Raw genomic sequence first — 27064 nt, 5'->3', positions numbered from 1 at the left:
TCATGTGCTTTTACTGCAAGGAAGACATGAAATTGGCTGGTATATAAGCTATATGTACATACTGTAGTTGCTGATGTCTATGTAGCCCAGTGCTGATGACTGGAAATGGTTCTCCCAGATGCCAGGATCTTTCTAATCTCCCCTACTGCTCGATCCTTTAACTAGAAAGCCCAGTTTAGCCCTGGACTTCATGGAAGGCAAGTGCTCCACCAGCACAGAAATGCTTAGTATTTAATGTGCCCTTACAGTATCTTTACCTATATCAGGCAGCAGTGATATAGGAAGATGCTGAAAGGCATCATCTCACACTGCACGGGCGGAGGTAATGGTAAACCCCTCCTGTATTCTACCAAAGACAACCACAAGGTTCTGTGGTTGCCAGGAGTCGACACCGATTCGATGGCCCACTTAACCTTTATAGTATCTTTAAGACAAGCAACTCGTGAGATCAAATTTATTTTACAAAGAACTGTTTAAAAAGTGGTCATTTTCTCCTTGGTGGTTAAAACCCAGACATGATGGTATAATAATAACCAAGTTAAAAGCTTATTAGGCTCAGGCCAGCTTTTTCCAGTTCTCATTGCCTGATCATTCACTCTTCTTCCTGAGTCTGGTGCAAAGTCGACACAAGTTTCCCAAGCTAATTTCAAGTGCTGGAACCTAGTTGTGACTTCATGAGCAAGAGATACCTCCATTGTTGGCGGCACTATTAGCCAGTCTTTGTCAAATTGTCCAAGACAGCATGACCTTGCCCCAAAGATCAGCTAAGCAACCTTTTCCTGGAGTAGGTCCTAGCGAGAGAACGCCGTCTGGAGGCAACAGAGGAAAATGGAGAGAAGTCTTCATTGGCAGCGGCAAAAACATCGGACTTGTCATCTACATGGGAGACAAAGCTTATGAAAATACCAGATGTGCGGCGGTGGGGGGAGGCAGGCAGGTGCACTTAGCCATTCATCTAGAGAAGTTTAGGCTTGCCTCAAGCAAGGAGAATCAAATGGCTTTTGAAGGAACTGTGAAAGCTGCTCAAGTATAGGTTCTTTGAGAACAAGAAGCTTGCTGAACAATAAGAATATAAGAACAGCCCTGCTGGATCATCTAGTCCAGCATCCCATTTCACACAGTGGCCCACCAGATGCCTCTGGGAAGACCACAGGCAAGAAGTGAGGACATGCCCTCTCTCTTGCTGTTGCTCCCCTGCGACTGGTATTGAGAGGCATCTTGCCTCTGAGGCTGGAGGTGGCCTATAGTCAGCAGACTAGTAGCCATTGATAGACCTGTCTTCCATGAATTTGTTAAAGCCATCAAAGCTAGTGGCCATCACCACATCCCCTGGCAGAGAATTCAAATAATTAACTCTGTTCTGTGTGAAAAAGTACTTCCTCTTGTTGGTCCTAAATTTCCCAACCTTCAGTTTCATGGGATGACCCCTGGTTCTAGCGTTGTGAGAGGGGGACAAAAATTTCTGTCCACTCTCTCTACACCTCCATCATGTCCCCCCAAAGCCTTCCTCATAAGGTAGGTGCTTCAGGCCCCCATATCATCTTGGTTGCCCTCTTCTGAACTTTTTCCAGTTCTACAATTTCTCTTTTAAGATACAGTGACCAGAACTGTATGCAGTACTCCAAATTTGGTTGCACCACAGATTTGTGTTAGGGCACTATAATATTAGCATTTTTATTTTCAGTCCCCTTCCTAATGATCCCTAGCATGGAATTTGCCTCTTTCACAGTTGCTATGCACTGAGTCGACACGTGTTCAATGGGCTGTCCACCACGACCCCCAAGATCTCTCCCCTGGTCAGTCACTGACAGCTCAGACCCTGTTAGTATATATGTGAAGTTGGGGGTGTTTTTTTTGCCTTAGTATGCATCACGTTACACTTACTTACATTGAACCACATTTGACATTTTGTTGCCCACTCACCCAGTTTGGAGAGATCCTTTTAGAGCTTCTCACAATCTGTTGTTTGTGAACAGTAAACTACCTAAGGTAAACTACCCTAAATAGTTTAATGTCCTCGGCAAATTTGGACACTTCACTGCTTACCCCAGCTTCTAGTTCATTTATGAATAAGTTAAAGAGCACTGGTCCCAGTACAGATCCCTGGGGGACCCCTCTAACTTCTCTCCATTGTTAAAACTCTCCATTTATTCCTACCAGTGTTCCCTCTAAGGCATGAGCATGCTCACAAGTTTTTAAAATGTCTGCTCAGTAAATTACACATCCCACTCAGGTTGAATCAGGAAGGCCGCACTCTGAATGCATGTGTGCACACGTTGTTTTGACACATAGATGAAAAAAATGAGAGAATACTGATCCCTACCCTGTTTCCTGTCCTTCAACCAGTTCCCAATACACACACAAAACTGTCCCCTTATCCCCAAACTCAAGAGCCTTTGGTGAGAAACTGACCACAGCTTTTTGGAGGTCCAAGTATGTCATCCAGATCACCTTTATCCACATGCCTGTTGACACTCTCAAAGAACTCCAAAAGATTAGTGAGGAAAGACTTGCTCTTGCAGAAGTCATGGCGATTCTCCTTCAGCAAGGCCTGTTCTTCTATGATTTTGTATATAATTCTTCTATAACTCTGTCCTTTAAGTATGCTTTCCATCAATTTACCCAGTACAGAAGTTAAGCTAACTGGCCTGTAGTTTCCCAGATCCCCCTAGGAAATACCATTCCCATCTCCCCTTGAAAGCCAATCTGTCTGGAAATTGGCCCATCAAAAAAACCCTTGTATTAGGCCATGAGCCAGGCCAACAAATTTTGGCCATCACTACCATATCGGGACAAAGGCTCTCAGTGATTTTTGGCACTGTCTACCCCCTGGAGGTGGAAAATAGGCAATAGCATTGCTGCATTTAGAGTTTTGTTTATCCTTACCATCAAACCATTAGGATAAAATTGCAGACACTTTTGCTTAGAGGGTTAGAGTAACAATGGGTTAGAGTAACAATGAACAATGTTCTATCTCCATTGAGTAATCTTTCAAGGACATTCCTGCCAATTTCCACTCCTCTGAAATTTTATAATCATTTGTCATTGAAAATTTAAGACAAGACATTTTATAGTCATTTAAAAGCTTTTAAAACACCATTGCAAATTTGGCTGCTGCAGGCCTGGTGGTCAGGACAATCAAAGCATGAGAACACCCTGAAAGCTGGAAGGTCTTGCAATGCTCTTGCTTATTTTCCATCTTTTGGGGTACAAACCTTTTCAAAAATCACAATGAGCATTCGTCCCTTGAGATGGTACCGACCACTCCAGCTGGCTCATGTACTATATTCAGGATTCTTCCAGGCACTGCACAGCTGGGCATTTAAATTCCAAGCAACTTTACCTGGGGAACACTTCCTCAGGGATGGGGTGTGTCCTTGGTAGAGCAGCGGAGACTGTGTCAGTGCCCAAAGGCTGTTAGCAGAGATGGAACTCTTCGACGACGACTTGGGTGGAGTCAATCCTGGAGGAGGACGATGACAAAGTTAGAATATCTAAGGAACCTTGCTTGTTAGGTTTTCAATAGGGATGTGCACCGGACTGGTCCGGGGCCATTGCAGAGGCCTCCGAACCAGTCCGGATTGGGGCCGGTCCAGCGGTGGGGGGGCATATAGCTTTAAGGGCAGGGGGGTAGTACTTACCGCTCCTGCTGCTTTCCCCCCTCCGGAGCACGACTCTATAGCAAAGATTTGGGGCAGCAGCGTTCCATTCCTTTATATCTTTGCTATAAAGTCGTGCGCCGGAGGGGGGAAAGCGGCGGGAGTGGTAAGTACTACCCCCCTGCCCTTAAAGCTACATGCCCCCCAGTGCTGGGCCGTGCCTCTGTGCACATCCCTAGTTTTCAATAGTCAAGGACATCTCCAGTATCTGTAGTGTGAGAAACACCAGGAATGTTGCTGAATTAGGACTTCAAGGTTAGAGTGTTTAAATAGATCAGCTAAAGATTTTATTAATCTTTAAACACTGCGTATATATCAGGCAGTATATGAATATGATAAATGGGGAGGGCATATTTTAAATAGCAAGAGCCAAGAAAATTGTTGGGTTGACATCTTTATCAGCTATCACACAGTCATTCATGTACTTCTAATACAGCTTGATTGGGAGGTGGGGTGGGGATGAGGGACTCGTAAATTCAACCCAGCTATCAACAAGTTGCCTTGTTCGCAAACCCATCTGGAAGACCTGGTTCTGCCCCAGAAGGGACACTGAGACCTCAAACCCCACTCCCTGTCAGCAAAACTTTGGTTGAAGAGTGGTATATAAATATTCATAGTAGCTGTAAAAAATAAGATCGTGTTTAAGGCTCCCACTGGGTAAGATGGCTTTTCCTCCTACCTCTTTCAACAGTTGGTACAGCTGCTGGGTAGGACGGAGCCGTCCTACGCGTGGGAGCCTCACACACGATCACTTCCTCATCTCCTACCTTTTAAGAGTACTTGTTGCAACCTGACCACCCTATCGCTCTCTTTAAGGAGAAAAAGGTCCCTTTTCATTTATGGGAAACGAGGTGGCGTTTATACCACCAAGTACTACCGCTTAATGCGGCTAAGCCATGGCTTAAAAGAGTACAAAGCAGAATACAAGAGTGCACGCAGCTCCTGAACTTGGGTAGGATGCTTCTCCTCTATCTATCTATCATCATGTGAACTGCATGACTCACTTGAATGGCTCCTTTTGCTCTTCCCAATCTCATCTTGCACTCTCCTCCCTCCGTTCCTCCCACCCCAGCTCTGAATTTTAGTTCCAAGTACCTGAGAAGCTGAATATGTTCTCCTCCTCCAGGACTCCCCTCTCTTTTCCTGTGCCCCACTGTTCCACTGAATAAACAGGCGCACCGGAGTCCTCCATTTTCAGACGGGTCCTTTTTGCCTCCTGCCTGCCTCCCTCCTCTGGCGAGAGGTGCTCAAGGGCCCTTTTGGCAGGCTTGAGGCTGGCAGCCGCTTGGCAGGCTCCCTCCTCCTCTCTGGGCTCCATGTCACTGCAAGGCGACCGGTCCTGAAGCCTGTAGACGCCTTCGAGTCCAAACTCCCCCAGGAGCAGCGCTTTGTCACCACCAAGGAGCTCTGAAGTCCGCATGCCCTGCTCATCGCAGGCTGCTGTTTCCCCGCCAGCATCTGCCAGCCTCTCGTTTCTGTTGCAGCTGATCATGACCCTTTTCCTCCGTGGCCAGTCCTTGATGGCATCAGGGGTAATTTTCCCCTTCTGCTTTGGAGAAGGTGTCCAGGGAATGCCAACGTTGCCATGAGATGGTGAAGTGGTGTTCGAGGGGCAGCGAGTGGGTGTGTATGACTGGCAGATATAGGTCTGCCCGCCTCCCAGCTTCCCAGGAGTACTGTGGGCAGAGTGGAGGCAGGACGGTGAAATGCAGGCCGCTTCCGTCTTCCCCGGGTGCCTACTGCACCAGCTCACAGAAAGGTCTCCTGGGGCCAGATCGCTTTCCTCGCCTTTCGCTTTCCTGGTCTCCATGGGAGGCTGCAGCTCCAGAGTTGACTTGGAGGCCACCCTTTTGATCCGGAGCTTGGGCAGGCCGGACGCTCGCATCTCCAGCTCAACCTCGTAGGTTGGTGGGCTGGCTGCAGAAGGCAACATAGGCATAGTTGGAAGAGTACTGAAAGCGGCTGCCTTCTCGCGGTTCTCTAGCCGTGCTGCGGCTTCCCGTTGCCTTCTGTCTGGGGTGCAGCGCAACGCATAGGCACAAGAACCGGATTTCGGGGTTGCAGACAAGGAAAGCTGGCCACGCACAGGAGGGCTCGGGAAAAATGGCCGCGGCAAACCCATAGATTTATCCGCAGGCAAAAGTTTCCCTTGTGAAGCCACCAGGCATCTTTCTACTTGAGAACTACCTGCAAAGGATTGGGTGTCCCTTGTGTTGGCGAGGGAAGAGGAATCAAGGCGTTCACACACCACAATGGCATTGGGGATATGCCTGTGGTCTTCAGCAGAAAGCTCAGGAGACAGGCATCTTTTGAAACTCCCCCTCTTACTTGGGGTCATGGCTCCAGCTGTTTGTTGCTGCCTCTGAAGCAAGGATTCTCTTTCAGGAGTCCCAGGTTTGCAGAACAGGTCGGCTTGAGCAGAAAGATCGGCACTGCCACTACACAGATGCCCCTCCTGACCGCCCCACGTGTTTAAGTGCTCTTCAGACAAGCAAGGAGAAGGTTGGACGTCTTTTGCCGGGGAGGCATTTGTGACTTTCAGAAGCCGGGAAGGGGAATTGGAGGGTGCACAAGATTCCCTGTCCAGCTCAGAAGATATAGCAGGGGAAAGTGCACACGTGCCTATAGCACTGAAGGATACGCTACAAGACAGAGAGTCATCAGTCAGCAACACTGCAGGTTCGTCTTGCTTTAAGGTCTCAATAAGGCTGGCACTTTTGGGGCTTGAAGGCTGCTCTGAAGGCACACCTCCGGATCCCATGGGCCTTGCTTCTGGGGGCACAGAGGCCAAATTCAATAGTAAATGTGGTTCTGCCTCAAGATCTTGTCTCTGAGCAGAGGCTGAAGAGGCTGTTTGCTGAGCCACTCGTAAGGAGCGCCTTGGGGACTGCAGCTCCAGGAGTGATTTCCCACAGGGATTCAACAGGAATGAAGTTGCCGCAAATGGAGCAGCTGCTGAACTGGAACTCCTTGAAGGCGAAGCAAATACGTCATCGTGTGTCTCACCCCTCACTTGCTTTCCTGGTGTTTGTGGCTGTGCTGCCTTATAAGGGGAAGAAACCTCTTCCTTCTTCAGATTTGATTGTACCAAATTATCTCCTTCCTTCCCCCAAGATTTGGGCAAGGATTTGCTTTTCCGTTTACTAGGGGAAAAGAGATTTCCCAAGTTCTTAGCTGCAGCCTGCTTCGGGGCTAGGAGTTTCTGAGGGGTCTGCTGTAATTTCTCACGAATCCGAGGAGATCTTCTCGGTGCGTTGGTGGGGGGGCTCGTGAGCCTCTGAGAAGACCAGGTAGAAGTTTTTCTTGGTGTCTGTTGTGGGGGGAAACCAAGAATTGATAATTTCTTCAGAACAGGAATAAGAACAGAACTCTGTATACCAACAGCTTCATTCAATCCCTGGTAATTCAATTGCCAACTAAGACACCACGTGTTTTATGTTATGCACTAGAAGTGGTTGCTCATAAGGTACATAGTCCAGATACAACTAGGTAATGGACTGAAACATCAAAGGGGCAAATTTTACCTGAAAAATTACAGGCTCATCCGATGCTAAGGATTTTCTTCTTCTAGGTGAATCCATTCCTCCAGAACTGGAAACCTCTAGAACTGCTCCAAAGAGAAGGCTCTTGGGGGACTGATTAGCTCTCTTTACAGGAGGCAATGCCAAGTCTGAAAACCAAAGAAGGTAGCACTTGAGACGACTGAAACCTACTAGAAGCCAGCTGTCCACTGCTGCATCCTCAAGCACTGAAGACAATCTGTTGCTGGCTATCCACGTTTCCTATCCCACAGGAAGCTGCCTTATATCAAGGCAGAGTATTGATTCAGCTGGCTTAGTATTGCCACTGCTGACTGGCAGCAGCTCTCCAAGGTTTCAGACAGGAGTCTCTCCCAGCCCTGTCTTGGGAGATGCCAGTGGAACCTTCTCTATGCAAGCATGCAGGCGCTCTTCCCAGAGCGGCCCCATCCCCTAAAGGAAATATCTTACAGTGCTCACACATGTCACCTCCCATCCAAATGCTTAGCGAAGGGGACAATTCATGCTTGCTACCACAAGGCCAGCTCTCCTCCCTACAGGTGACTGTAAGAGAGCCAAACCGTTCTCGCTCATAGAAAACCGTGGCCAGAACGGCATGTTTGACAGAGACCTGGGTCTGCACTCGATAGCTACAGAGCAAGAGGAGGAGGGCACACTTTCCAGTGGAGAGGTTTACCACTTGCTGCTTTCCCCTTACAGCTTCCTTCCCTCCGCTACTGTTCCCCAAGATGCGGTGAACACTATACTAGGCCTGTTTTTGTGGATCATGTAGATCAGGCCTGCTCAGCTTAGGCCCCCCCAGCTGTTTTTGAACTACAACTCCCATAATCCCCAGCCACAGTGGCCAATAGCCTGGGATTATGGGAATTGTAGGCCAACATCTGCAGGAGGGCTGAAGTTCAGCAGCCCTGATGTAGATAGATAAGAGGCAGGACGGAGGGAGCAGTAGGTAGAACAGCTAAGCACTCCCTCCCATCCGCCATTACTCACTGCAAACTGCCTCCCCCGGGCAGCTTTGCTGCTATTCAGCCCAGATGTCATTTTGTCATTGAAGGTGTTGTTCTGGCCCACGCATAAATGCCACAACTATACATTTGGAACCTCAAGGAGGAATTTCTGACTTTGTACAAGCCAGCCCTGGGCACTGTTTGAAATTCTTCTCCTCCAGCCCCAGCATTAGGTTCTTGATTTTAAGAGCAGCGTTTGTAAGGAGAGATGCAGGGTGCTAATGGTATGTTGTCAGGTTCTTGTCTCGCTTGCAGAGTATTTCTGAACAAGTGGCCAGCACATGCAGTCTTGTGAGTAAAAGACTTTAATGGAAATATTAATCTCCCTTAAAAAAAAAAAAAGGCTCAGGCCTGCTCAACTTTAGCCTCCCAACTGTTTTTTGTACCACAACTCCCATAATCCGCAGCCACAGTGGCCAATGGCCAGGGATTATGGGAGTTGTAGGTCAACATCTGCAGGAGGGCCAAAGTTGAGCAGCCCAGATATAGATAAACACCTCCTTTGTTCCAAGGCACAGGTGTCTTTCCAGACAGGTACTCTGCAGGCTAGAAACCATCACCTCTGCACTCTCATACCTGCTGAATCCTCCTGAGCACCCAGCCCTTCCCGATCCGCCGAATGCTCTGGTTGCACGTTTCTTGTACGAAGCTGGGAGGCGTGGAAGGAGCCGGAGAGTGTTCTGTCCAGCAACAGTTGCTTGATCCGTGGGCTCCTTCTTAAAACACCTTTAAGGAAGCAAGAATGGAGGGAGGGATGCATTTCTCTTGCACTCGGTGTTAGGTTTTGTCACCAAAAGGTGAGAGACAAGGTCCCAGATCAGCACCATGAAAAGAGCTGAAATGGAGTGTTCTGAGGGCACCCCCTTCCCCATTTTGCATGGCTTGTTAACTTCTTTAAAAAATTTAATACCGCCACAACATAACTTTCACAGTGACCATTTTTTGCCCTGGTCAGCTTTAAGCACTGGGGTGGGAGATAGCTAACTGTGTTGTATTCCTCCTGCCAGGAACAAGACAGACATCTGCTTCTCCAGGAAAGGTCTTTTAAATGATTTAAAGTTAAGATGTGGAGGCCACTCCCCTCCCCACTCTTCTGAGCCCAGTGAAGATCTAGAAAGGGAAGGAGAGCTGGTCTTGTGGTAGAGAACGTGGTCCCCCCCCCCGCGCTTGCTAAGCAGGGTTTGCATTTGGGTAACTACATGCAAGTACTGTAAGACTTTTCCCCTTAGGGGATGTGGCCACAGCTCAGTGATAGAGCCTCTGCTTTGCATGCAGAAGGTCCCAGGTTCAATCCCTGGCAGCATCTCCAGGCAGGGCGGAGAAAGACGCCTTGGAGAGCTGCTGCCAGTGTAGAGAATGCTGAGCAAGGTGGGCCAAAGGTCCGAATTGGTATAAGGCAGCTTCCTAGGACTTTCTGGAGTCAGAGGAAAGCATTTGTATCACCCATCACTACTTGAGCAGCTGAAGAAGCATGACCATATCTGGAAATCTAATTCCGGTGGCCATCCCTAGCCATAGTGGCCAATAGTCAGGGATTATGAGAGTTGTAAGCCAGCAACTGCAGCAGCAGGGCCAAAGTTGTGCAGCCCGGACTTTTCTCCTTCCATTCTCCTCTGCCAGCTTTTTGGTGAAAGAAAGGGCACCTCTTGGCCCTGTCCCAGGAGCAGGTGGGAGGGGCAACCTGACGCTGGATATATACTCTCCCACTGAGGGAGAATGGAGGCACACAGCTACCCACTGCCCTGCAGGCTTCAACAACAACAACAAACAACAACAACAACTGTTGCTTTAGCAGCGGCCCTCTCTCCCAAATCCAGAAGCTGCTTTATGAATCAAGAAAAAGACAGGTGATCTACTGGTCAGGTCAGAATTCTTGTCTTAGAATTCTTACAGTACTTGCATGTAGATCTTAAAAGTACTTGCATGTAGGCACCCAAATACTGCCACATCATAACTTTCACGGTGACCTTTTTTTTTTTTTTACTCCACAGTGTGTGAAAGTCAATTACAGCTGAATGACCAAACTTCAGAGTCATATCAACATGTAAAGAAAGAGCTCACTTTATACCAATACTTACAGGTGATGGATTTTTCAGGTGATTCTTCTACAATACCAACTTCAGGCCCAGGATCTGAACACCTATGGTGAAGACAAGTTTAGAAGCACCACCACCAACAAACATATAGGGAACAGAGAGAGCGAGAGCGAAATTCTTTTCCCTCTCACACAACACTAGAACCAGGGGTCACTCCATGAAATTGATTGCCAGGAGGTCTAGGACCAACAAATGGAAGTACTTTTTCACACAACGTGTGATCCACTTGTGGAACTCTCTGCCACAGGATGTGGTGACAGCCAACAACCTGGATGGCTTTAAGAGGGGTTTGGATAACTTCATGGAAGAGAGGTCCATCAATGGTTACTAGTCGGAGGGCTGTGGGCCACCTCCAATCTCAAAGGCAGGATGGCTCTGAGAACCAGTTGCAGGGGAGTAATGGCAGGAGAGAGGGCACGCCCTCAACTCCTGCCTGTGGCTTCCAGCAGCATCTGGTGGGCCACTGTGAGAAACAGGATGCTAGACTAGATGGGCCTTGGGCCTGATCCAGCAGGGCTGTCCTTATGTTCTTAACAGAATGCCTAAAGAGTTCCACTCCCTATGAAAGAACATCAGCAAGTGACTTGCTCAGTGAATCTGGTGCCTTAACTCACCGGCCTTTAATCTGCTTGTGCAGCAGCCGCCTGGAGATCTGCTTGTGTAGCGGTGTCTCTGCCACCCGTGTGGTCAGTAGTTTGTGATTGTCTGAAAGTGATAAAGAATAACCCTAGCAAGGCAACTACCTTACACTGAGCAAGTTTATCTATCTACACACACACACAGAGCAAGAATGTGCCAAGAAATCTCATAAACTTGGGAACCTCTACATTATAGCAAAGGTTTATCTCCAATCGTTCACCCCAGGGAATAAGGCTGCAAAGTTTAATACTTGGATGACCAGTTCTTTGGGGGACAAATGAGGGTGGTTTTCCCTTTGTCAAGAATGCACTGCTGTCGTTTTAAAGGAAAAGGCAGCAAGTACAGGTTCCAGAATTAAGGAAGAACAAAGCAGCACTCAATCCGGGGAATATATTTCTCTGTGCACTTTTCAAGGCCTCTCTCACCTCTCGGGCCTTCGCTAGATCGGCTGCTCTTGTGTTTCAGACCTTCCAAAGCAGACACTGACTGGCTTCGGGGAATCTTCTTGCTCAGCGAAAGCATCTCCTCATTGAAGAGATTCCGTCGCACCTTTGTCACTTCTAAAGAGGTATCAGAAAGGCAAAATATTAAACAGTGTGTGATTTCATGGTTGCTGTTCCCATAAGACAGAGCAAACACTCCGAGGAAAACAAAACCTTTCTAAGCAGTTTAAGAACAATTATTTCTGTTTATGAGAATTAAAGCAATTGAGAAGGATTTTGAAGTTGGATTGTGTGCTCTCCTAGAACCTTGTTCCCTCCTTCTCCCAGCTGCTGCCACAGGATTCCTAAACTGCCAGTGTAGTGTAGTGGTTAGAGTGTTGGATTAGGACTGGGAAGACCCAGGTTCAAATCCATAAAGTTCACTGGATAACCTTGGGTCACTCACTCACTCTCAGGCTCACCCACCTCGCAGGACTGTTGAGAGGATAAAATGGGGGAAGAACAGGAGCCCGAGCCAGATGCATCATCCTGAGTATATAAACTACTTAAAAATAAAGGGATTATAAAAACCACCACCCCTAACTTGCTATTAAAGAAAAAAAGGCAGGCTTACCTTGGACTGCCACTTTCTGAGTGGTTGGCATCAATTTCCCATCAGGGCACACACGAGAGCTGTCCTGAAAGCAACAGAAGATGATGTAAGGATGGCTTCGAAAAAACCGAATGTACTTATTGGCTTCCTTTTGAATACTAATGCTGGAAACAAAATCCATTGGCTGGGAAAGCAGTTCCACAAAATTTCAAATAAAGGGAACTTCCTTCCATAAAATATGTTTAATAGTACATAAGAACAGCCCTGCTGGATCAGGCCCAAGGACTATCAAGTCCATCATCCTGTTTCACACAGTGGCCCACCAGATGCCTCTGGGAAGCCCACAAGCAGTTGTTGATGGTATGCCCTCTCTCCTGCTGTTGCTCCCCTGCAACTGGTATTGAGAGGCATCGTACCTCTGAGGCTGGAGGTGGCCCACAGCCACTAGACTTGTAGCCACTGATAGACCTTCTCCTCCATGCATGTGTCTAAGCCCCTTTTAGAGCCATCCAAGCAGGTGGCCCATGGCAAAGAATTCTATAGGTGGTTCTGTATGCAGGCAAGAGGCAGGCAAGCACACAAAGGGGTTTCAGGCCCATGACAAACATTTCAGGTGTGACCAAGTTGTTTTGCTTTAAGAAGGTCGTACATTTCGCTTGCTCTACAGAATTTTTTTTTTTACCTTTCTTGGACGACTTTTGGGCACTTGAGGGATCTCTATCTGGCGTAAGTTCTGGGTTGCTTCTGTCACACTTCGGTGTCTAGCCAACGTATTCTTTCTGTGAGCACAGGACAGAGTTGCAGGAACACACATTTCACCCAGGATCTTTAAGAAGCAGGGCTTTCATGTGACAAGCTTGGAATAAGGTTGGCTTTTCAACATTTTTATTTTATTTTGAGCTGACCCCAACGTACTCCCACAAATTGTCTCCAGAGTGGTTCCAAGACCAATGTTAAACTCGCTAGGCAGGGATGGCCTCAGTTCTATGTTTTGAGCTGTGACGAGTAAAATATTGTTGCCAAGTCAATATTTAATAATATGGAATCAAAGGAAATGGAAGGGACAAAAGGGAGATTGAATCCCCAAATGACACATTTTCTAAAACCAGGGCACCACCGAAGGCCAAGCATACTGGCCTCAGCTTCATACCATGTGAACTGAAAAGCACACCCTAGAATGCACTCAGAATTCACATGGAAAGATAAGGAAGGCAGGCAAGCAGTCTTTCTCTCCCAGCCCAGTGAGGGGGAGTGAACCCGAGGCCTGCATGCAAAACACACCCTCTACCATACAGAGTCATGCCCTTGGTCCAGCTAGCTCAGTATTGTCTACACAGACTGGTGGCACCTCTCCAGGGCTTCAGATGTGTAGAAGCCTCAGAAGAGAAAAAGAACCACCCCCTGCTCTAACCCAACCCACAATCCTGCAGGCTGAACTACCATAGGAACACAGGAAGCTACCTTATACGGAGTCAAACTTGTGGTCCATCCAGCTCAGTACTGTCTGCACTGACTGGCAGTGACTCTCCAAGGTTTCCGGCAACAGTCTCTCCCAGCCCTACCTGGAGATGCTGCCAGGGAGTGAACCCGAGACCTCCTGCATGCAAAACACACCCTCTATCCCTAAGCTATGGTCCCATCCGACACTGAAGCATCTTTGAGATGTTTGCCAGATTATTTGAATGCTTTAAGCCTGAACACAATAATCCAGAAGTGAAATAAAGCCCACCCTATTGTTAATTCAGTGGCATTGGCTTGGGAACACAATCACCTTTTCTTGGCCGACTGGGTGCGCAGTTCTTCCAGCTGGTCTGCCTCAATGCTTAAGGAAGCTGTTCTGGAAGCTGGCACAGAGGCTGTGGAAGCGGGAAGGGACGCGGTCTGGCTCCTCTGGCTGATGGAGTCATCACTGAAGAAGTCTGCAGGCAGGACGGAGGCCAGCTTTGGGGGAATCTGTATTCCCAAACTGTAGTACAAGTCCCCAAGGATCCTTGGTATAGATTGCTTATACCTAAGAAAACAGCATGACAAGAACAGGTGTTAGACCAGCATTTACCAAATGTGCCATCGAATGCTGGCCAGTGCACCATGCCACTCTCTGAGTCAGCTCCAACACTGGGGACTTTAAACTCCCCCCGCCGCCACCACACACACACACACTTTTGGAGGCTTCTTGCTCCATAATGAACAGGAGGGCCTGTTCCTCCTGGCACATAACAAGTCATCAAAAGGTATTGGCTGTACTGAGGAGGGGGGAGGGCAGCGGCAGTGGGCCTCAGTCTTTTTTTCTTCTTCTAAAAAAGACAAAACACAACCCTTTGTGAAACCCTTTGGAAATTGCATCATTGATTGGGATCCTAACCTCATATTATATATAGAAATTGATTGATTGATTGATTGATTGAATATTAGGGAAGACTTCCATTACCCAGTGCTGTACCTTGCTTCACCATTAACTTGCAAAGTATGCCTCCATTCTAGGTGGAGATTAGGATGGTTCTATCAGTTCTGACAGATGTACATGTCTACCACAAAATCAACCTACAGCTGCATTTGTTTGCTACTCCTCACCTTGGGATTTTACTACCCCAGTTATCCAGCCAGTAAACTCAGCTGGACTGTGCCTGTATCGTTTGAAATTTGGTCTCTTGTTGGGCAGCTGAGATTCATGCCAAGCCTTCTAGTGCACTAAATCTTTAAAGTGTTATGTAAAGGTGTTTATAGTTCTGCAGTTGCCTTTTACTTCAGCTCAGTCTCCTGTTGCTGGAATTATAAATAAATAAATTATTTATTTGGTAAATAAAACAATGCATTTGCTTTATTTGGTAAATAAACTGCTGGGAAATGTATTTGTTTACTGGAGCAAATGCTCTAACCTTCCCTAGGTTAGATTTCCTGGTTAGAAATCCTGAAGCTGGCTGCTAGCCCAACAAAAGTTTCAGAGGGCTAGACCTAGGACACATCTGAAAAATGCAGGTAATATGGAATTTGAGGAGGCACGAGAGAATGGACCCACTAAAGGAGACTAAGAATAAAGTCATTTGCATAGCCTGATTCTGAAATTGGTGAGAGGAGTAGCCTCACTCCTCGATAAACTCCACCAATGAAGGAAAAAAGACACCAAATCAGCTTGTAAAGAAAGAAAAGTACATTTAGAATACTATCAGCTGACTATTTAAAGAACTGGCAGACGTTTTTAAAATATGGCTTGGTTTTACTATTTTATCAAACAACATTTTAAATGCCCCTTTGAACACACTGCCCATTTTATTGTGATTTAAGATTTTAAAAACTACAATGAAAGCGATCTAGTCGTGGTAAACCCAACATGCTTGCCAGTCAGAGCTCTTAACTCACTAACCTTTACAAGGTTTGCCTGAATTCTACTATGTCTCAATGAATCATTCTCAGACCAAACCCTCTGGGTAACAGAAGCTCTGCTGATTTCTCCACTGTGATAATTATCTGTAAAGGCTGTTCAGGCAGCACCTCAAAGTTACATACATTTCTACAATTTCTTCCAAAAACCTGGTCAAGTACACTGGGTCTTCGGTCAAGCACAAGATACGCAGCATTTCCGTCATCTGCAAGAGAGAGTTGTATAGAGAAAGCATTGGGAACTACTCATGGGGAGAGCACTGCTGCAGTGCCCAGGCGTCCCTGTATATCTCCCCCCTCATGGACCTTCTTGCCTGCCCCCCGCACCAGAAATGGCAACTACTGCCCAGTGCTGGGAGCGGCAGCATGTATCTGAGATTTGGAGAGATTCCAATACATGCTATGCAGATAGATTCTGAAAGAGAATTCCTTCTGTCTCTGGCATTCAGAAACTAGGCTTCTTTACCTACCTCCTCCACAAGCTGTTCCATTTCACCTGTGTCATTCTGCAAGGAGGGGCACTGCAGGGACATTTCCAGGCGCAAATACACCTGAAGCTGGCACCTGTTAAAATAAAGTGGTGGGAAGAAGTTATTCACTGCTGTGATCTTCAGACCTTTATTTACACCTTAGGCACATTTGGGTGATTTGTCACTGCACATAAGTATTTTCCTTTTGATAATAAGACAAGAAATATTAATAGTTATTTTGTAGGAAAAAATGAACTAGCGAATTCCTCCACTATCACACAAGGGAATGTTTAGCCTTAATCATCAGAGTAAACCATTCTACAACAAGCAAACAGTTTATTAGCTCTAGCCTAATTTCATTTATCTTGTATTGGAACCCAATATATTGTCCAACAACTTTGATTTTGTTCTTTTCTAACATTGTTATAACACAACACTGATCTTTTTTCTTCTTTTTTTAAGCACAAACTGTTCTGGAAATAGAAAAGTTTCTGACTTACTCTCTGACTTTTACTTCCTTATCAGGATTGCTACCCAACTGTTGACGGACAGTTTTGCTGGTCTTCAGGAGGCAGCTTCGGATTATATCTATACAGGCTGTCTGTGGACAGAAAACACGGCTGTAGAAACAGTGATGTCAAGACAGTAGCTCTAAGAGTAACCCATTGAAACAGCTGCTCAAATAATTACAGTTGTACTTTCAATTCAAATTTGCACTTTCAAGGTCAAGAGACACACTTGGAAGGGGAAGATGAATCCTGATAAGATATAACGAACAATGCGTTAAGACACCAAATCATCAAGGCTGTAGCCAGTCGGAGAAGTGGATTCCACTGCTTCATACCTTTTTAAACTGCAGTTGTGCTAGGTGCTGTACAGGAGCATGGTATGAGGCCTATTCAGTATCCAAGTCTTACAGGCAGCATTCGATACAGACCAAATCAGAGTTATTTGGTCACTTCTGAAACACGCCTTTGAACAAGAATCTGTTTTGGTTCTTAAGACTTGGAATTGGAAAAATTCTATTATATTTGGCAATGTTTTCATAACCAGGGAAAACAGAGATTGCTAACTGGAGTTATAGCTATGAGGTGCAAACAAGGATGGACCTTGCTTAGCAAAGGGGACAATGCACGCTTGCTACTACAAGACTATCTCTCCTCCCTGTCACTGCCACTGTTCAATTGCCAACAGTGCAGATTTTGTCATACAGAAAAGCTCTGTGGGTTCTTTTAAGGTGACCCCCATTTTCTCTTTCCACTTCTATTCCAGCATCATTTAAACAAGAGCATGAAACCACCTAGTGTTTAAGAACCTGCTTTATGTTTCTCTTTCCCTCTATATTAGAAGCAGCTTTATCTAGCTATGTATTTCAATCCACCCTACCTCTCTCTGTTGGATGTCATTTGATTTCTGAAAGGCACTAACGGCAGTCACCATGTTCTGGGCACAGTCAAACAAATTTCCTCCATCGGTTACAGCCTTCTGGTAGCTTCCCGTTAAAAAGGAAAGCATCTCCTCCTCAGTTGTGAAGCCTGTTTAAAAAAAAATTTTTTTTGGAAGCAAGAACAAACCCTTTCATTATTTTGGTACAATTCCCGGAGCCAGGACTGCATGGCATGGTTATGCTTCTTGTCAATTACTTGTGGATTATTATTTTTATGAGGTTGAAGACATAGAGGATAGGGCAGGCTAAATATCTTTTTTCTGATGAGGAAGTAGATCTTTGGCTTCAAAAGAAAAGGACTGACTGATCAGGATGGGCAAAGGATCTCGACTTGCACGCACCTATCTTGGTTTTCACCGTCCGTCCTTTTTCTTCCACTTTACCATCCCACCTTCTTGACAAGGGCCTGTGGGATGCCTTCTCGCCGACTGATGGCTCTTCATCGGGCTGGAACTTTTGAGCCTTTACATTCAGCCTCGCGACGTTCAGCATCTGAAGGGAGCGAGACATGGCCTGCATCTTCTTTCTGACGGGAGTCCGGGGCACGCCACCTGCTCGAATCATAAGTGTAAGCATATCTGAAGTCAGATAAATTGCAGTGGAGCACAGTCCAACAGACCAATGGTACACCATGTGCAAATGGCACAGGAATACATCTGATCAGGGACAACTAGGTACACACAAGAGCTCTCATGCAGAATGGAACAATTGGGAGAAATGTAGAGGTTGAGGTAAAAATAATAATAATAAAGCAACCTTAAAAACTTTAACAGGGGCCATAGCTAAGTGGTAGAGCATCTACTTTGCACGCAGAAGGTCCGAGGTTCAATCCCTGGCAGCATCTCCAGGATGGGCAGGGAGAGACTCCTGCCTAAAACCTTGGAGAGCCACTGTCATTCAAGGATAGACAGTGCTGAGCTAGAAGGACCGACTTGGTATAAGGCAGCTTCCTATGTTCCTAGCATAGCTATTTCAAGTGAACAATCCTGAAATATTTAAACATGTAAATAGGTAAAAATCAATGAATGATTTCTCTCTTTTTGTATGCTAATCAGAATACCAAAAAAGAAACAAAGGCAAAAAGGCAGGGCATGCATACGTCTCTTTCTGTGATCCTGTTGACGGGATGTAGCAGAGACTTCGGAAGCTTTCCTCTGGTAAAATTCAGACAGGCAGTGAGTTACCTCCATGTTGGGGGCTGGCGACTCCTCCTTGGTAGCAGAAGGTGCCTCCAGCAACCTGTGCCAAAGAAGGTGTAAAGGGGTGGGGGGAAGAGTCAAATATATTTTAGGTCAGTTGCATTTTAATAGAATGATGGCGAATTATGGCCCATTCTGGATGCTAGACAAATTTCTCCTCCTTTAAATTAGAATGCCCTTGAAGATAAATCAAAACTAAGTTACCTGAAGGATTCCATCAGATGAGGACTCGCTCCACAAAGGTTTGAGGAAAGGTACCAGCCTTCAAGCGCTGCAGGATTCCAGTGATGGGTGCGGTGCAGCTCTTGCTGGGCCCATTCTGGAAACGGGGGCTCTGAAGGAGGAGTTTTTTTAAAAAGAGAGAGAGGGAGAATACCCAAGAATTATCAATGGTCTTAGCCCTCTACACAGCTAAGGCAGAAATTGCTTCACACTCTTTGCACAATTACTCAGAAGTAAATCCTACCAAGTTCAGTGGAGCTTACTCACTGGTAATTGTGCACAGAATGGCACCTTCAGATTACAGGCCTGCGTCTGTAGCACATACTGCTGATTAAAAGAACAAGAGTTCAGATCCATGCATCACAAGCATCAGATACACTTTGCATCTGAAAACTGGCTGTGTTTTGAAAAGGCAGGCAGGGGCCGGGTTCAGATGAAACACTAAACCACAATCTAACCATGTTTGTTTGTTATTAGCTAGCAAAAGCCCAATATGCGAGGAATTTTGCAGCTTGTTTGTGGTTTAACACAATTCCCAGTTTATTTGAATACCAGTTTGCAAACAAGCCAGGATATCAAACTGGGATCAGATCTGCAGGATTGCTTGGTAACCTATTGAGGGTTTGTCAGTGAGAAGATACATCATGATAGTCAAGACTATCTGAAAGCTGGTTTGTCCCCATACTTTTTTTTAATTGTTAGACTTCTATACTGACTTTCATTAAAAAAATCTCAAGGCGGTTCATTCCAGTACTTCACTCCAGTATGCAACTGCACGGGAGTGTTGGACATGTTTTAGGTCACTATTTGGAGCAGGGCAACAGAGAGGCCCAACAATTTAACATATGCCCTAGAATATGCCCCATAACCCCCATCCAGTACAACAGATTTCTCAGCAGGTAAGGCAATGAGCTGGTTTAGAACAATGGGTGGACTTGCTGCTTCTTCTAACCATGGTTTAGTGTAACAAGAACAAACCTAAGCAAGCGATTGTCTCCCCTCTTTCACGCAAGGGGCCGTAGCTCAGTGGTAGAGTATCTGCTTTCCATGCAGAAGGTCCCAGGCTCAATCCCTGTCATTTCCAGGTAGGGATGGGAGACAGCTGTATTTGAAACCCCGGAGAGTCACTGCCAGTCAGTTTAGACTAGGGACACTCAATTTTGGCCTACAGTTTCCACAATCCCTGGCGACTGGCCACAGTGGCTAGGGATTATGGGAGTTGTAGTCCAAACACAGCGGGGGGGGGCTAAGTATGAAGAGATCATTTTGGAAGAGGCTCCCTGAAGGTAGAGAGCTGAAAAACAAGCAAGCAAGGAAGCTCACCGGGAATTGCCCGATCATCTTCTTTCAAGTCGCCAATGTGATTTAGCACACTGCTCACGATTTCTGGAAGGCTGAGCTCTTCCTCTAGGGAAAGGCTTCTCTCCACAAAGGTTGGCCGGAGGGGTCTCTCAGCTTGGGAAGCTCTCTCAGCACAAAGCAGAGAAAGAACTGCAGCTGTGTCAGAGATGGGGGAGAAAATCCCCGTGCAGGGGAAACAGGCTCCGGATGCAGACACTTCAGCAACCTTCCCAGCAAACAAGAAAAAGATTAAGCAAGAGTTATGCACATAGGCTAGTACTTCCTCAGAGAAAAGTAACTATTACTTAGAGAGAGATGTTTTGAGATCTCCCATACGTGTTTATTAAGAAGCAAGTCTGCATCTACAGTACTTGCTTTTCATTAAAATTGAATAAATAAATAAATAAATAAAATTAAGTGTCTTTAGGATTTCAGCTTAAATATTTAATAACTCATAGTACAAACTTTACTCCAACGGAATATCTTAGCAGCCTTGTAGTCTCCAAAAATTGGAGAGCTTACACCGTGGCCCAGTTTGGAGCACTGCCCTCAGCTGTAATGGAGGAGAGATTTGCACAGTTACTTTACGCAGAATGTCTTTGTCCCTGCCAAATGGGAATGGTGGAAACCATGGGCCATGTGCTTCTTTATTGGCTTTTTATAGAGATATTTGTTATCTTTTCATCACTACTATTTTAACGAATTTCCCAGGCAGGTCAGTTAACTTTTGTGTCTCTCTTATCCTTTCAGACTCTAATATTGAAATTACTCTTACAGTTGCCAAATTTTGTGCTATCGTCTACAATATTAGAGGACAGATAATTACATTGTACAAATAATCCTAGGGAGACTGCAATATTCATATTGTAAGAGCTGCTGAATATTATACTATATTTGTGCTTTATTATAATATATATGTTTGGACTGAATACTCTGCTTTTCCTTTCTGTATTTTGTTTATAAGCTGATCGTGGACGGTAATAAATTTGATTTGAAATATTTAAGAACTGTGAAAAGCAGTCAAATTCAACTGAATATATAACATCTGAAGTTGTGGGAGACGTGTTTAACAAAATGAGAACATTATTAACAAGGTCCTTAACCTATTCCTCCTATTCCCCTACTGAATATAAGAGAAGCACTAGGTAAAAGGTGGTGCTTTGCCTAGTTAGCGGTGGAACTGGCCACTGTGGAAGATTCCCCAGGTAAACCCACCTATGCTCTGCTGAGCTTCTTACAGGGAGAATATGCTATAAATGTAGCATGTGTATGGGTTTGTGCACGTGCGCATGCACATGCATCTATATACAGATACTGAAAACTCATACAAACTGAGCAGAGAGGCATCTTTTTAAAGTGGTGATTTTCTCTACATTAAGCAGGGGGAGAGCAACTGCCCCTATCCAACCCCAGCACAGCATCCTTCTAGTGGCTGTTGCTGGTGTCTATCTTATGTTTCATTTTCAGATTATGAGCCCTGTGGAGACAGGGAGCCATCTCATTTATTTACTTTTTAAATTCACTTTACTTCTATGTAAACTGCTTTGGGAACTTTTTTTGAAAAGTGGTATAAAAATATTTGTCATTGCCACATTCTCTATTTGTAACTAGTTGAGAGCAGTTACTCAGAGCAGACCGAGACACTCACCATGTGTAAACCTTGGGCCCGAACACACTTCAGAAGTTGCGGAAACCAAGCAGCCTCTTGGACTGACTGTCCTGCTGGCAAACTCCGCAGAACCCAAGTCTCTGTGCAGAAGCTCCCAGCATGCATTGCATTCCACCCCGACATGGTGCATTTAAGAGAAATGTTGACCGGGCTTTCAAAGCAGCGCTGGATCACAGTGAGGGGCTCCAAGGTCACAGCACAACCCCGTGGCTTTTCTCCTCCTGTTCAAGGTAACACACAAATGCCGAGGCTTAAGAAAAGCTTGCGAAATGAACAGATAAACCAGAAACAATCATGCAGTAGGTTAACTGGTAACTCAGTGACCTTGGGAAGATTGAGAACTTTGTTTACCAGGCTTGGAAGCAGAGAAGGGGTGGGGGTCTTACTCCTTTACCTAGGAAAAGCTTCCAGTGCACTCTCATAAGGCAGATGTTAGCCTGATACCAACACCCTACGACATCCCTGTCATTTTTAAAACAACCACCAATATTAAATTTGTTATCTTCCAGTTCTCTGGCAAGCAGGATCTTATCAATGAGTTTTACAGTTTTAGCATGAACAATTTCATGCTAGACTTGCAGTAGTGATCATGAACTATCATCTTTGCTAAGCAGGGAAGGCAGGAAAACACTGATCTAACACAACAAAGCCTCGTTTCCTTAGCACCTGGTCCACCCCAGATGGGAAAGTACCTTATCCTTTCCTAGCTAAAAAACTAGTTATTTCTTTCAGTACCATCAGTGTTGAGGAACAGCATGCCTTCCAGTTGTGGGAATGAAAGACGTAATGCAGAAGAGGAGGCAAAAAGGCAGTTCAAGGCTGAATCAAAAGGCAATATTGTAGTCCATGATGTGAATGGTGGCTCAGAATTCTGAGGCTCCACAGGGAAGACAGCGGTGGCCCCTCCTCTGGGGTAACTTAAAGGCTGAATTAAGGCTTGAGATGGTAAAATGGTGCCACCCAAAAGGCGCATCAGGTCAGCCAACGTCCAGTAGCCAATGTGATCCGGAGATTCAAGAAGCTGAAACAAGTTGACAGGCAAGTTCAGGTTAGCATTATCAGTGAGATGATCAAATGGTCAGTTATACAGTGGCTCAGTTCAGATGTAGAAGTAACCATAAACCATGATTTAGCACTACAGGCACAAACATGGGCATGCCTTAAGGCTTATGTGCTACTCCCAGATTTGGTTCAAGGGGAACCCACCCTGTATTCTACCAAAAAAACAACAGGGCTCTGTGGTTGCCAGCAGTCAACACCGACTCGATGGCACAACTTTACCCTTGGGACCTATGAAGCTCACAGTATGACTATGGGATCATCACTGTTGCAGCCTAACCTACCTCACAAGCATGGGAAGCCCAGGAAATGCCACCCTCTGTTTCATGGAGGAAAGGCAAAATATAAATGGGATTAACAGCAAACAGATTCATTATCCTGAGTGATTAATTCTCTCAGATTACCTTGGACCATTCAGCAGTGTCCACCCAATACAAAGTGATTTTCTGGCCAGCCATCATCTCCTTGATTCTCTTGGGTAGAAACTTTTCTGCCACATCATGTGAAGTGAGCAGTTCGTCAGACAAATGAGCAAGACTTCCAGAAACAAACTGCAGCAGCTCCCTCTGAGAATGAGGGCAGGGAGAGAAGAGGAAAATGGCATTCGCAAAGCCCTCAGAAGGACTGACGCATGCCGGGGGCTTGTCCAAGGTGGACACAAACTTGCTTTTCTGGCTCCTCAATACCGGCTTGGCTGGCGAGGCAATTTCAGGCCGGTCCCATTGGTAATCAAGTAACGTTTCTTTCAATATGTTCCGAGTCAAAGTAGCTCGAGGCAATGGGCCAGGTAGGGGAGGGCTGCCAGTTTGACTTCCAAGCCTGGCATCCAGCTCCTCCTCAAAGTCTTCCCAGCTGCGGGACCCAAGCTCCCTGAAACTGCTCACTCTGGATATCCTTCCCTGGAAACCTAGAGAATCAAAAAACTTGAAGCCCCACCGGACTTTGGCCAGGCCAAACCTGGTGCCCAAATAGTTCAAGATCTTCAAGGTGCCCAGATGAAGACTTGTCTTCTGCACGGAGCCGGCAGTGTCCAGCAGAAATACCACATTGTGGGAGCAGGCCATGATGCTGCAGCAGGCGCCCTGTGTTCCGGCCACTTATCCTCCAGGAACCAGCCGTGGAGAACGTAGACGAGTGCACACACACCATGCGTGGAAACCAGCACGCTAAGCCACCTAATGTAGTTTCTTTTCTTTTTTAAATAGCACCCTCAGGCTCCAATTCGAAACACATTTTACTGGGAAACAAGCCCCACTGACCTCAGCAGGGACTTCAAAGCAAACAAGAACCTTGATTCTCTTGGGACATGCAGGCGGGACCCTCTACCATCAACCTCAGCAGCCCCATAGAATGCACCCCCTCCCAAGGAAGGGGATGCACGCCCTCTGCAGCTGCAACAGCAAAATCCTCCTTCCTTTCGTCTCCCTTCTCCAAGTGGGAACCACAGCCTGCTCCTGTTGCCTGAGTAACTACCCCACCTCCTGAGGTTGCCCTAGTAACAACCCCTACCTGTCCCCTGTACTCTAACTGCCCTCTCTTCCTGTTGCCCCGGTAACCGCCCCCACCTCCTCTCGTTGCCCTGGTGACCACCCTACCTGTCCCCCCTATACTGCTGACTGCCCTTTCCTCCCATTGCCCTGGTTACCCCGCCCCGTAAGCTCGCCTCCCCCGTAAAAGGATAGGGGGGCTTTAAATAATAACACGGGGGGCTCTTAGTATCTTATTTTTAATAATTACTAGGGCCTCCCCACCCAGCTTTCTGAACTCCCCGTTAAAGCGCCGCCATTATCTCCTGCCGACCCGACACCCGCAATCCAACTGCTGGCGCGCTCCGCTTCCTCGCTTTCCCATTGGCTCCGGTGCGCCTCGCCTTCTCTCGCCCCATTGGCTAGGACTGTTTCCCAGGCTCCGTCCCGGTCTCGCGAGGTCCTCGCCAAGCTCCCTGCAGAGGCACGAAGCGACCAGAGTAATCGAACGCGGAGTCTTAACAGGGAAATTCCGGGCTCAAGTCGCGAAAGTCTTTCCTGCATTGAAGTGAGAATTGCTTCATGATGTCGCTCTGGGCCTTGGTGTCTCTGTGGCGGAAAGCCCTCTATACTACTTGGCATTGGAGTAGAGAACAGGTTTCGTATGGGACTGGGCGCGACAGTAAGGACTGCATATTAGTGAATAAGAGACTGCTGCCCGCGTTCTCCAGCTTTTGGGCTGTGGATTTTTCCCTAGTTGATTGAAGCTGTGTGCCGCTCTAGTGTTCTAGCTCTATGGATTTCTCCTAACAGAGTCTCTCTCTCTCTCTCTCTCTCTCTCTCTCTCTCTCTCTCTCTCTCTCTCACACACACACACACACACACACACACACACTCTCAGTCTGTTCCTTTCATTCATTGGACGGAAGGATTGGAACGGACGCTTTGATATGCTGAACCATTTGAGAGACGCTGATTGGACGGTGGAGTGTGACCAACCTTGAATTTAAAATTTAAAGAATGGGATTGGAGAGAGAAAGAGTGGTATCCTTATTGGAAGAAAGAAAACCTTATTATTGTCAACGGAGCAGATTAGCAAGTAGTCAGGTGCAGGGATTACAGCTTCAGATTGGTTTATAAAATTAAGCATGCTGTGGAGAAAGTGCATAGAGTAGGGGTTCTCAGACTTGGGTCCCCAGATGGTGATGGACTACAACTCCCATGATCAAGTGAACTGTGGTCCACAAAAGCTTCTGCTGTGATAAATCCGTAGGTCTCTTAGGTGCCACAGCCACAAAGACTGTTGTTTTTGTTGTCCTAACTGCACCAGTTTCTCCTAGACCTACACACATATCAGAGATGAAATTGACTAGACAGAGCCACAGGCTGCTCTCTGGTCTAGTTAATTTCACTTCTCAGGTAAGCCTGCTTTATTTATTTATTTAAAATATTTATGCCCCTCCTCTCCAATAACACTACTGCTCAGGGAGGCTGACAACACTGATAACATAGATACCATATAGAACAATAAAGAAAAATTAATAAAAAATTCAAAAAGTTAAAAGACCAGGCTAGAACCACAATTAGACTGACACACATTTTAAAATTTGAAATTAAAAGTTTTTTTAAAAGATGTCTTCAGTTGCTATACACATACACACACACATGAATGCTCCTGATCTGTAGCCTTGCACTTTGTTAAAAGAGAGACCTGTGCAGATAATTTGCCCTTTTCAACCCATTGCCTTTACAGATGCGCAGTGCTTTTTCCTTCTCTTGAGCCTGGGGTAAGTAGAAATTTGCTGTTTCTCTTTTTGACACTAGATGCCACTCTTGGCTCACTGTAAATATACAGTTAATTCCAGGGCACACTGATTGGCTCCTCCAGTACTTATTTCGGGATAAGCTCCCCCGAACTCAGCCCTGCTTGCTTCCAAGTAAAATATGCTTAGGACTGTGCTGCACATGTGCATTAGATTACAGTCTCTGCCATTCATTTAAGGCAGAGGTATTTCTTCTGAGTAGCTGCCACTATATTAGTCTGGAACTGGATCCCTATTTTAGGAACATAGGAAGCTGCCACATATTGTGTCAGACCATTGGTCTAGATAGCAGCTCCATCCCCTAAGGGGAATATTTTACAGTGCTCACACATCAAGTCTCCCGTTCATATGCAACCAGGGTGGACCCTGCTTAGCTAAGGGGACAAGTCATGCTTGCTACCATAAGACCAGCTCTTTTCCTCCATTGTCCAGATGCTTAAGAACAGCCCTGCTGGATCAGGCCCAAGACTCTTCTAGTCCAGCATCCTGTTTCCACAGGCAAGAGGATAGGGCATACCTTCTCTCCTGCTGTTGTTACCCTGCAACTGGTATTCAGAGGCATCTTGGCACTGAGGCTGGAGGTGGCCTATCTTTTCCTCCTAGCAGTGGGAAGCAGTGTTCCAGGCCTACTCAACTTAGGACACCCCCCCCACTGTTTTTGGACTATAACCCCCATAATCCCCAGCCACAGTGGTCAATAGCCAGGGATTATGGGAGTTGTAAGCCAGGAGGGCCAAAGTTGAGCAGCTCACTTTAGTCAATATCCCTGGTATCTGGGCAAAGAGGACCCTTTTAAAGTGGTAGCTTTTAGCAAGGGGAGAGCAACTGGGCCTATCCATCCCCAGCACAGCATCCTTCCAGTGGCTGTTGCTGGTGCTGGGGATTACGGGAGTTGTAGTCCAAAAACAGCTGGGGGGCCTAAGTTGAACAGGCCGGCGGGGGGGGGGGGAATGATGATGCTTAACTTGCAGCAGGGGTGGGAGGCTCCAAAGGCCTTTAGGTCCAGGCTCCAAAA

General features: G+C 46.3%; 1 protein-coding gene across 2 annotated transcripts; it reads right to left on the bottom strand.

Annotated features, from left to right (window-relative positions):
* Nucleotides 1–440: 440 nt before the first annotated feature.
* Nucleotides 441–24849, bottom strand: TICRR (TOPBP1 interacting checkpoint and replication regulator). Of its 2 annotated transcripts, none has more exons than XM_053272649.1 (22): nucleotides 23165–24849; nucleotides 22437–22722; nucleotides 21681–21922; nucleotides 20015–20258; nucleotides 18674–18803; nucleotides 18370–18509; nucleotides 17612–17821; nucleotides 17210–17358; nucleotides 16324–16424; nucleotides 15824–15917; nucleotides 15480–15559; nucleotides 13747–13986; nucleotides 12658–12754; nucleotides 11997–12060; nucleotides 11366–11500; nucleotides 10916–11006; nucleotides 10284–10345; nucleotides 8782–8931; nucleotides 7184–7329; nucleotides 4755–6969; nucleotides 3344–3463; nucleotides 441–809 (listed from the first exon to the last, which is right to left on the bottom strand). In XM_053272649.1, the coding sequence occupies exons 1-22, from the start codon at nucleotides 23822–23824 to the stop codon at nucleotides 724–726; spliced, it is 5742 nt and encodes a 1913-aa protein (XP_053128624.1). In that variant the 5' UTR covers nucleotides 23825–24849; the 3' UTR covers nucleotides 441–723. The 2 variants fall into 2 exon arrangements, with proteins under 2 accessions (XP_053128624.1, XP_053128622.1); XM_053272647.1 differs by having other exon boundaries at nucleotides 441–876; nucleotides 23165–24845.
* Between the last annotated feature and the right edge of the window lie 2215 nt (nucleotides 24850–27064).

Source organism: Hemicordylus capensis, chromosome 10 (genome assembly GCF_027244095.1).
Source record: "Hemicordylus capensis ecotype Gifberg chromosome 10, rHemCap1.1.pri, whole genome shotgun sequence".
NCBI lineage: Eukaryota > Metazoa > Chordata > Lepidosauria > Squamata > Cordylidae > Hemicordylus > Hemicordylus capensis.
Note: the sequence above shows the minus strand (reverse complement) of the source record. Positions and strands in the feature narration are given on the sequence as shown.

Excerpts from the sequence above, each read along its gene's own strand:
- TICRR (XM_053272647.1), bottom strand. The coding sequence starts at position 23,824 with ATGGCCTGCTCCCACAATGTGGTATTTCTGCTGGACACTGCCGGCTCC. Across the intron at positions 18,804-20,014 it reads AGATGATCGGGCAATTCCCG|AGCCCCCGTTTCCAGAATGG; the intron begins GTGAGCTTCCTT and ends CTCCTCCTTCAG. Across the intron at positions 877-3,343 it reads CCTGAGGAAGTGTTCCCCAG|ATGACAAGTCCGATGTTTTT; the intron begins GTAAAGTTGCTT and ends TCTCCCATGTAG.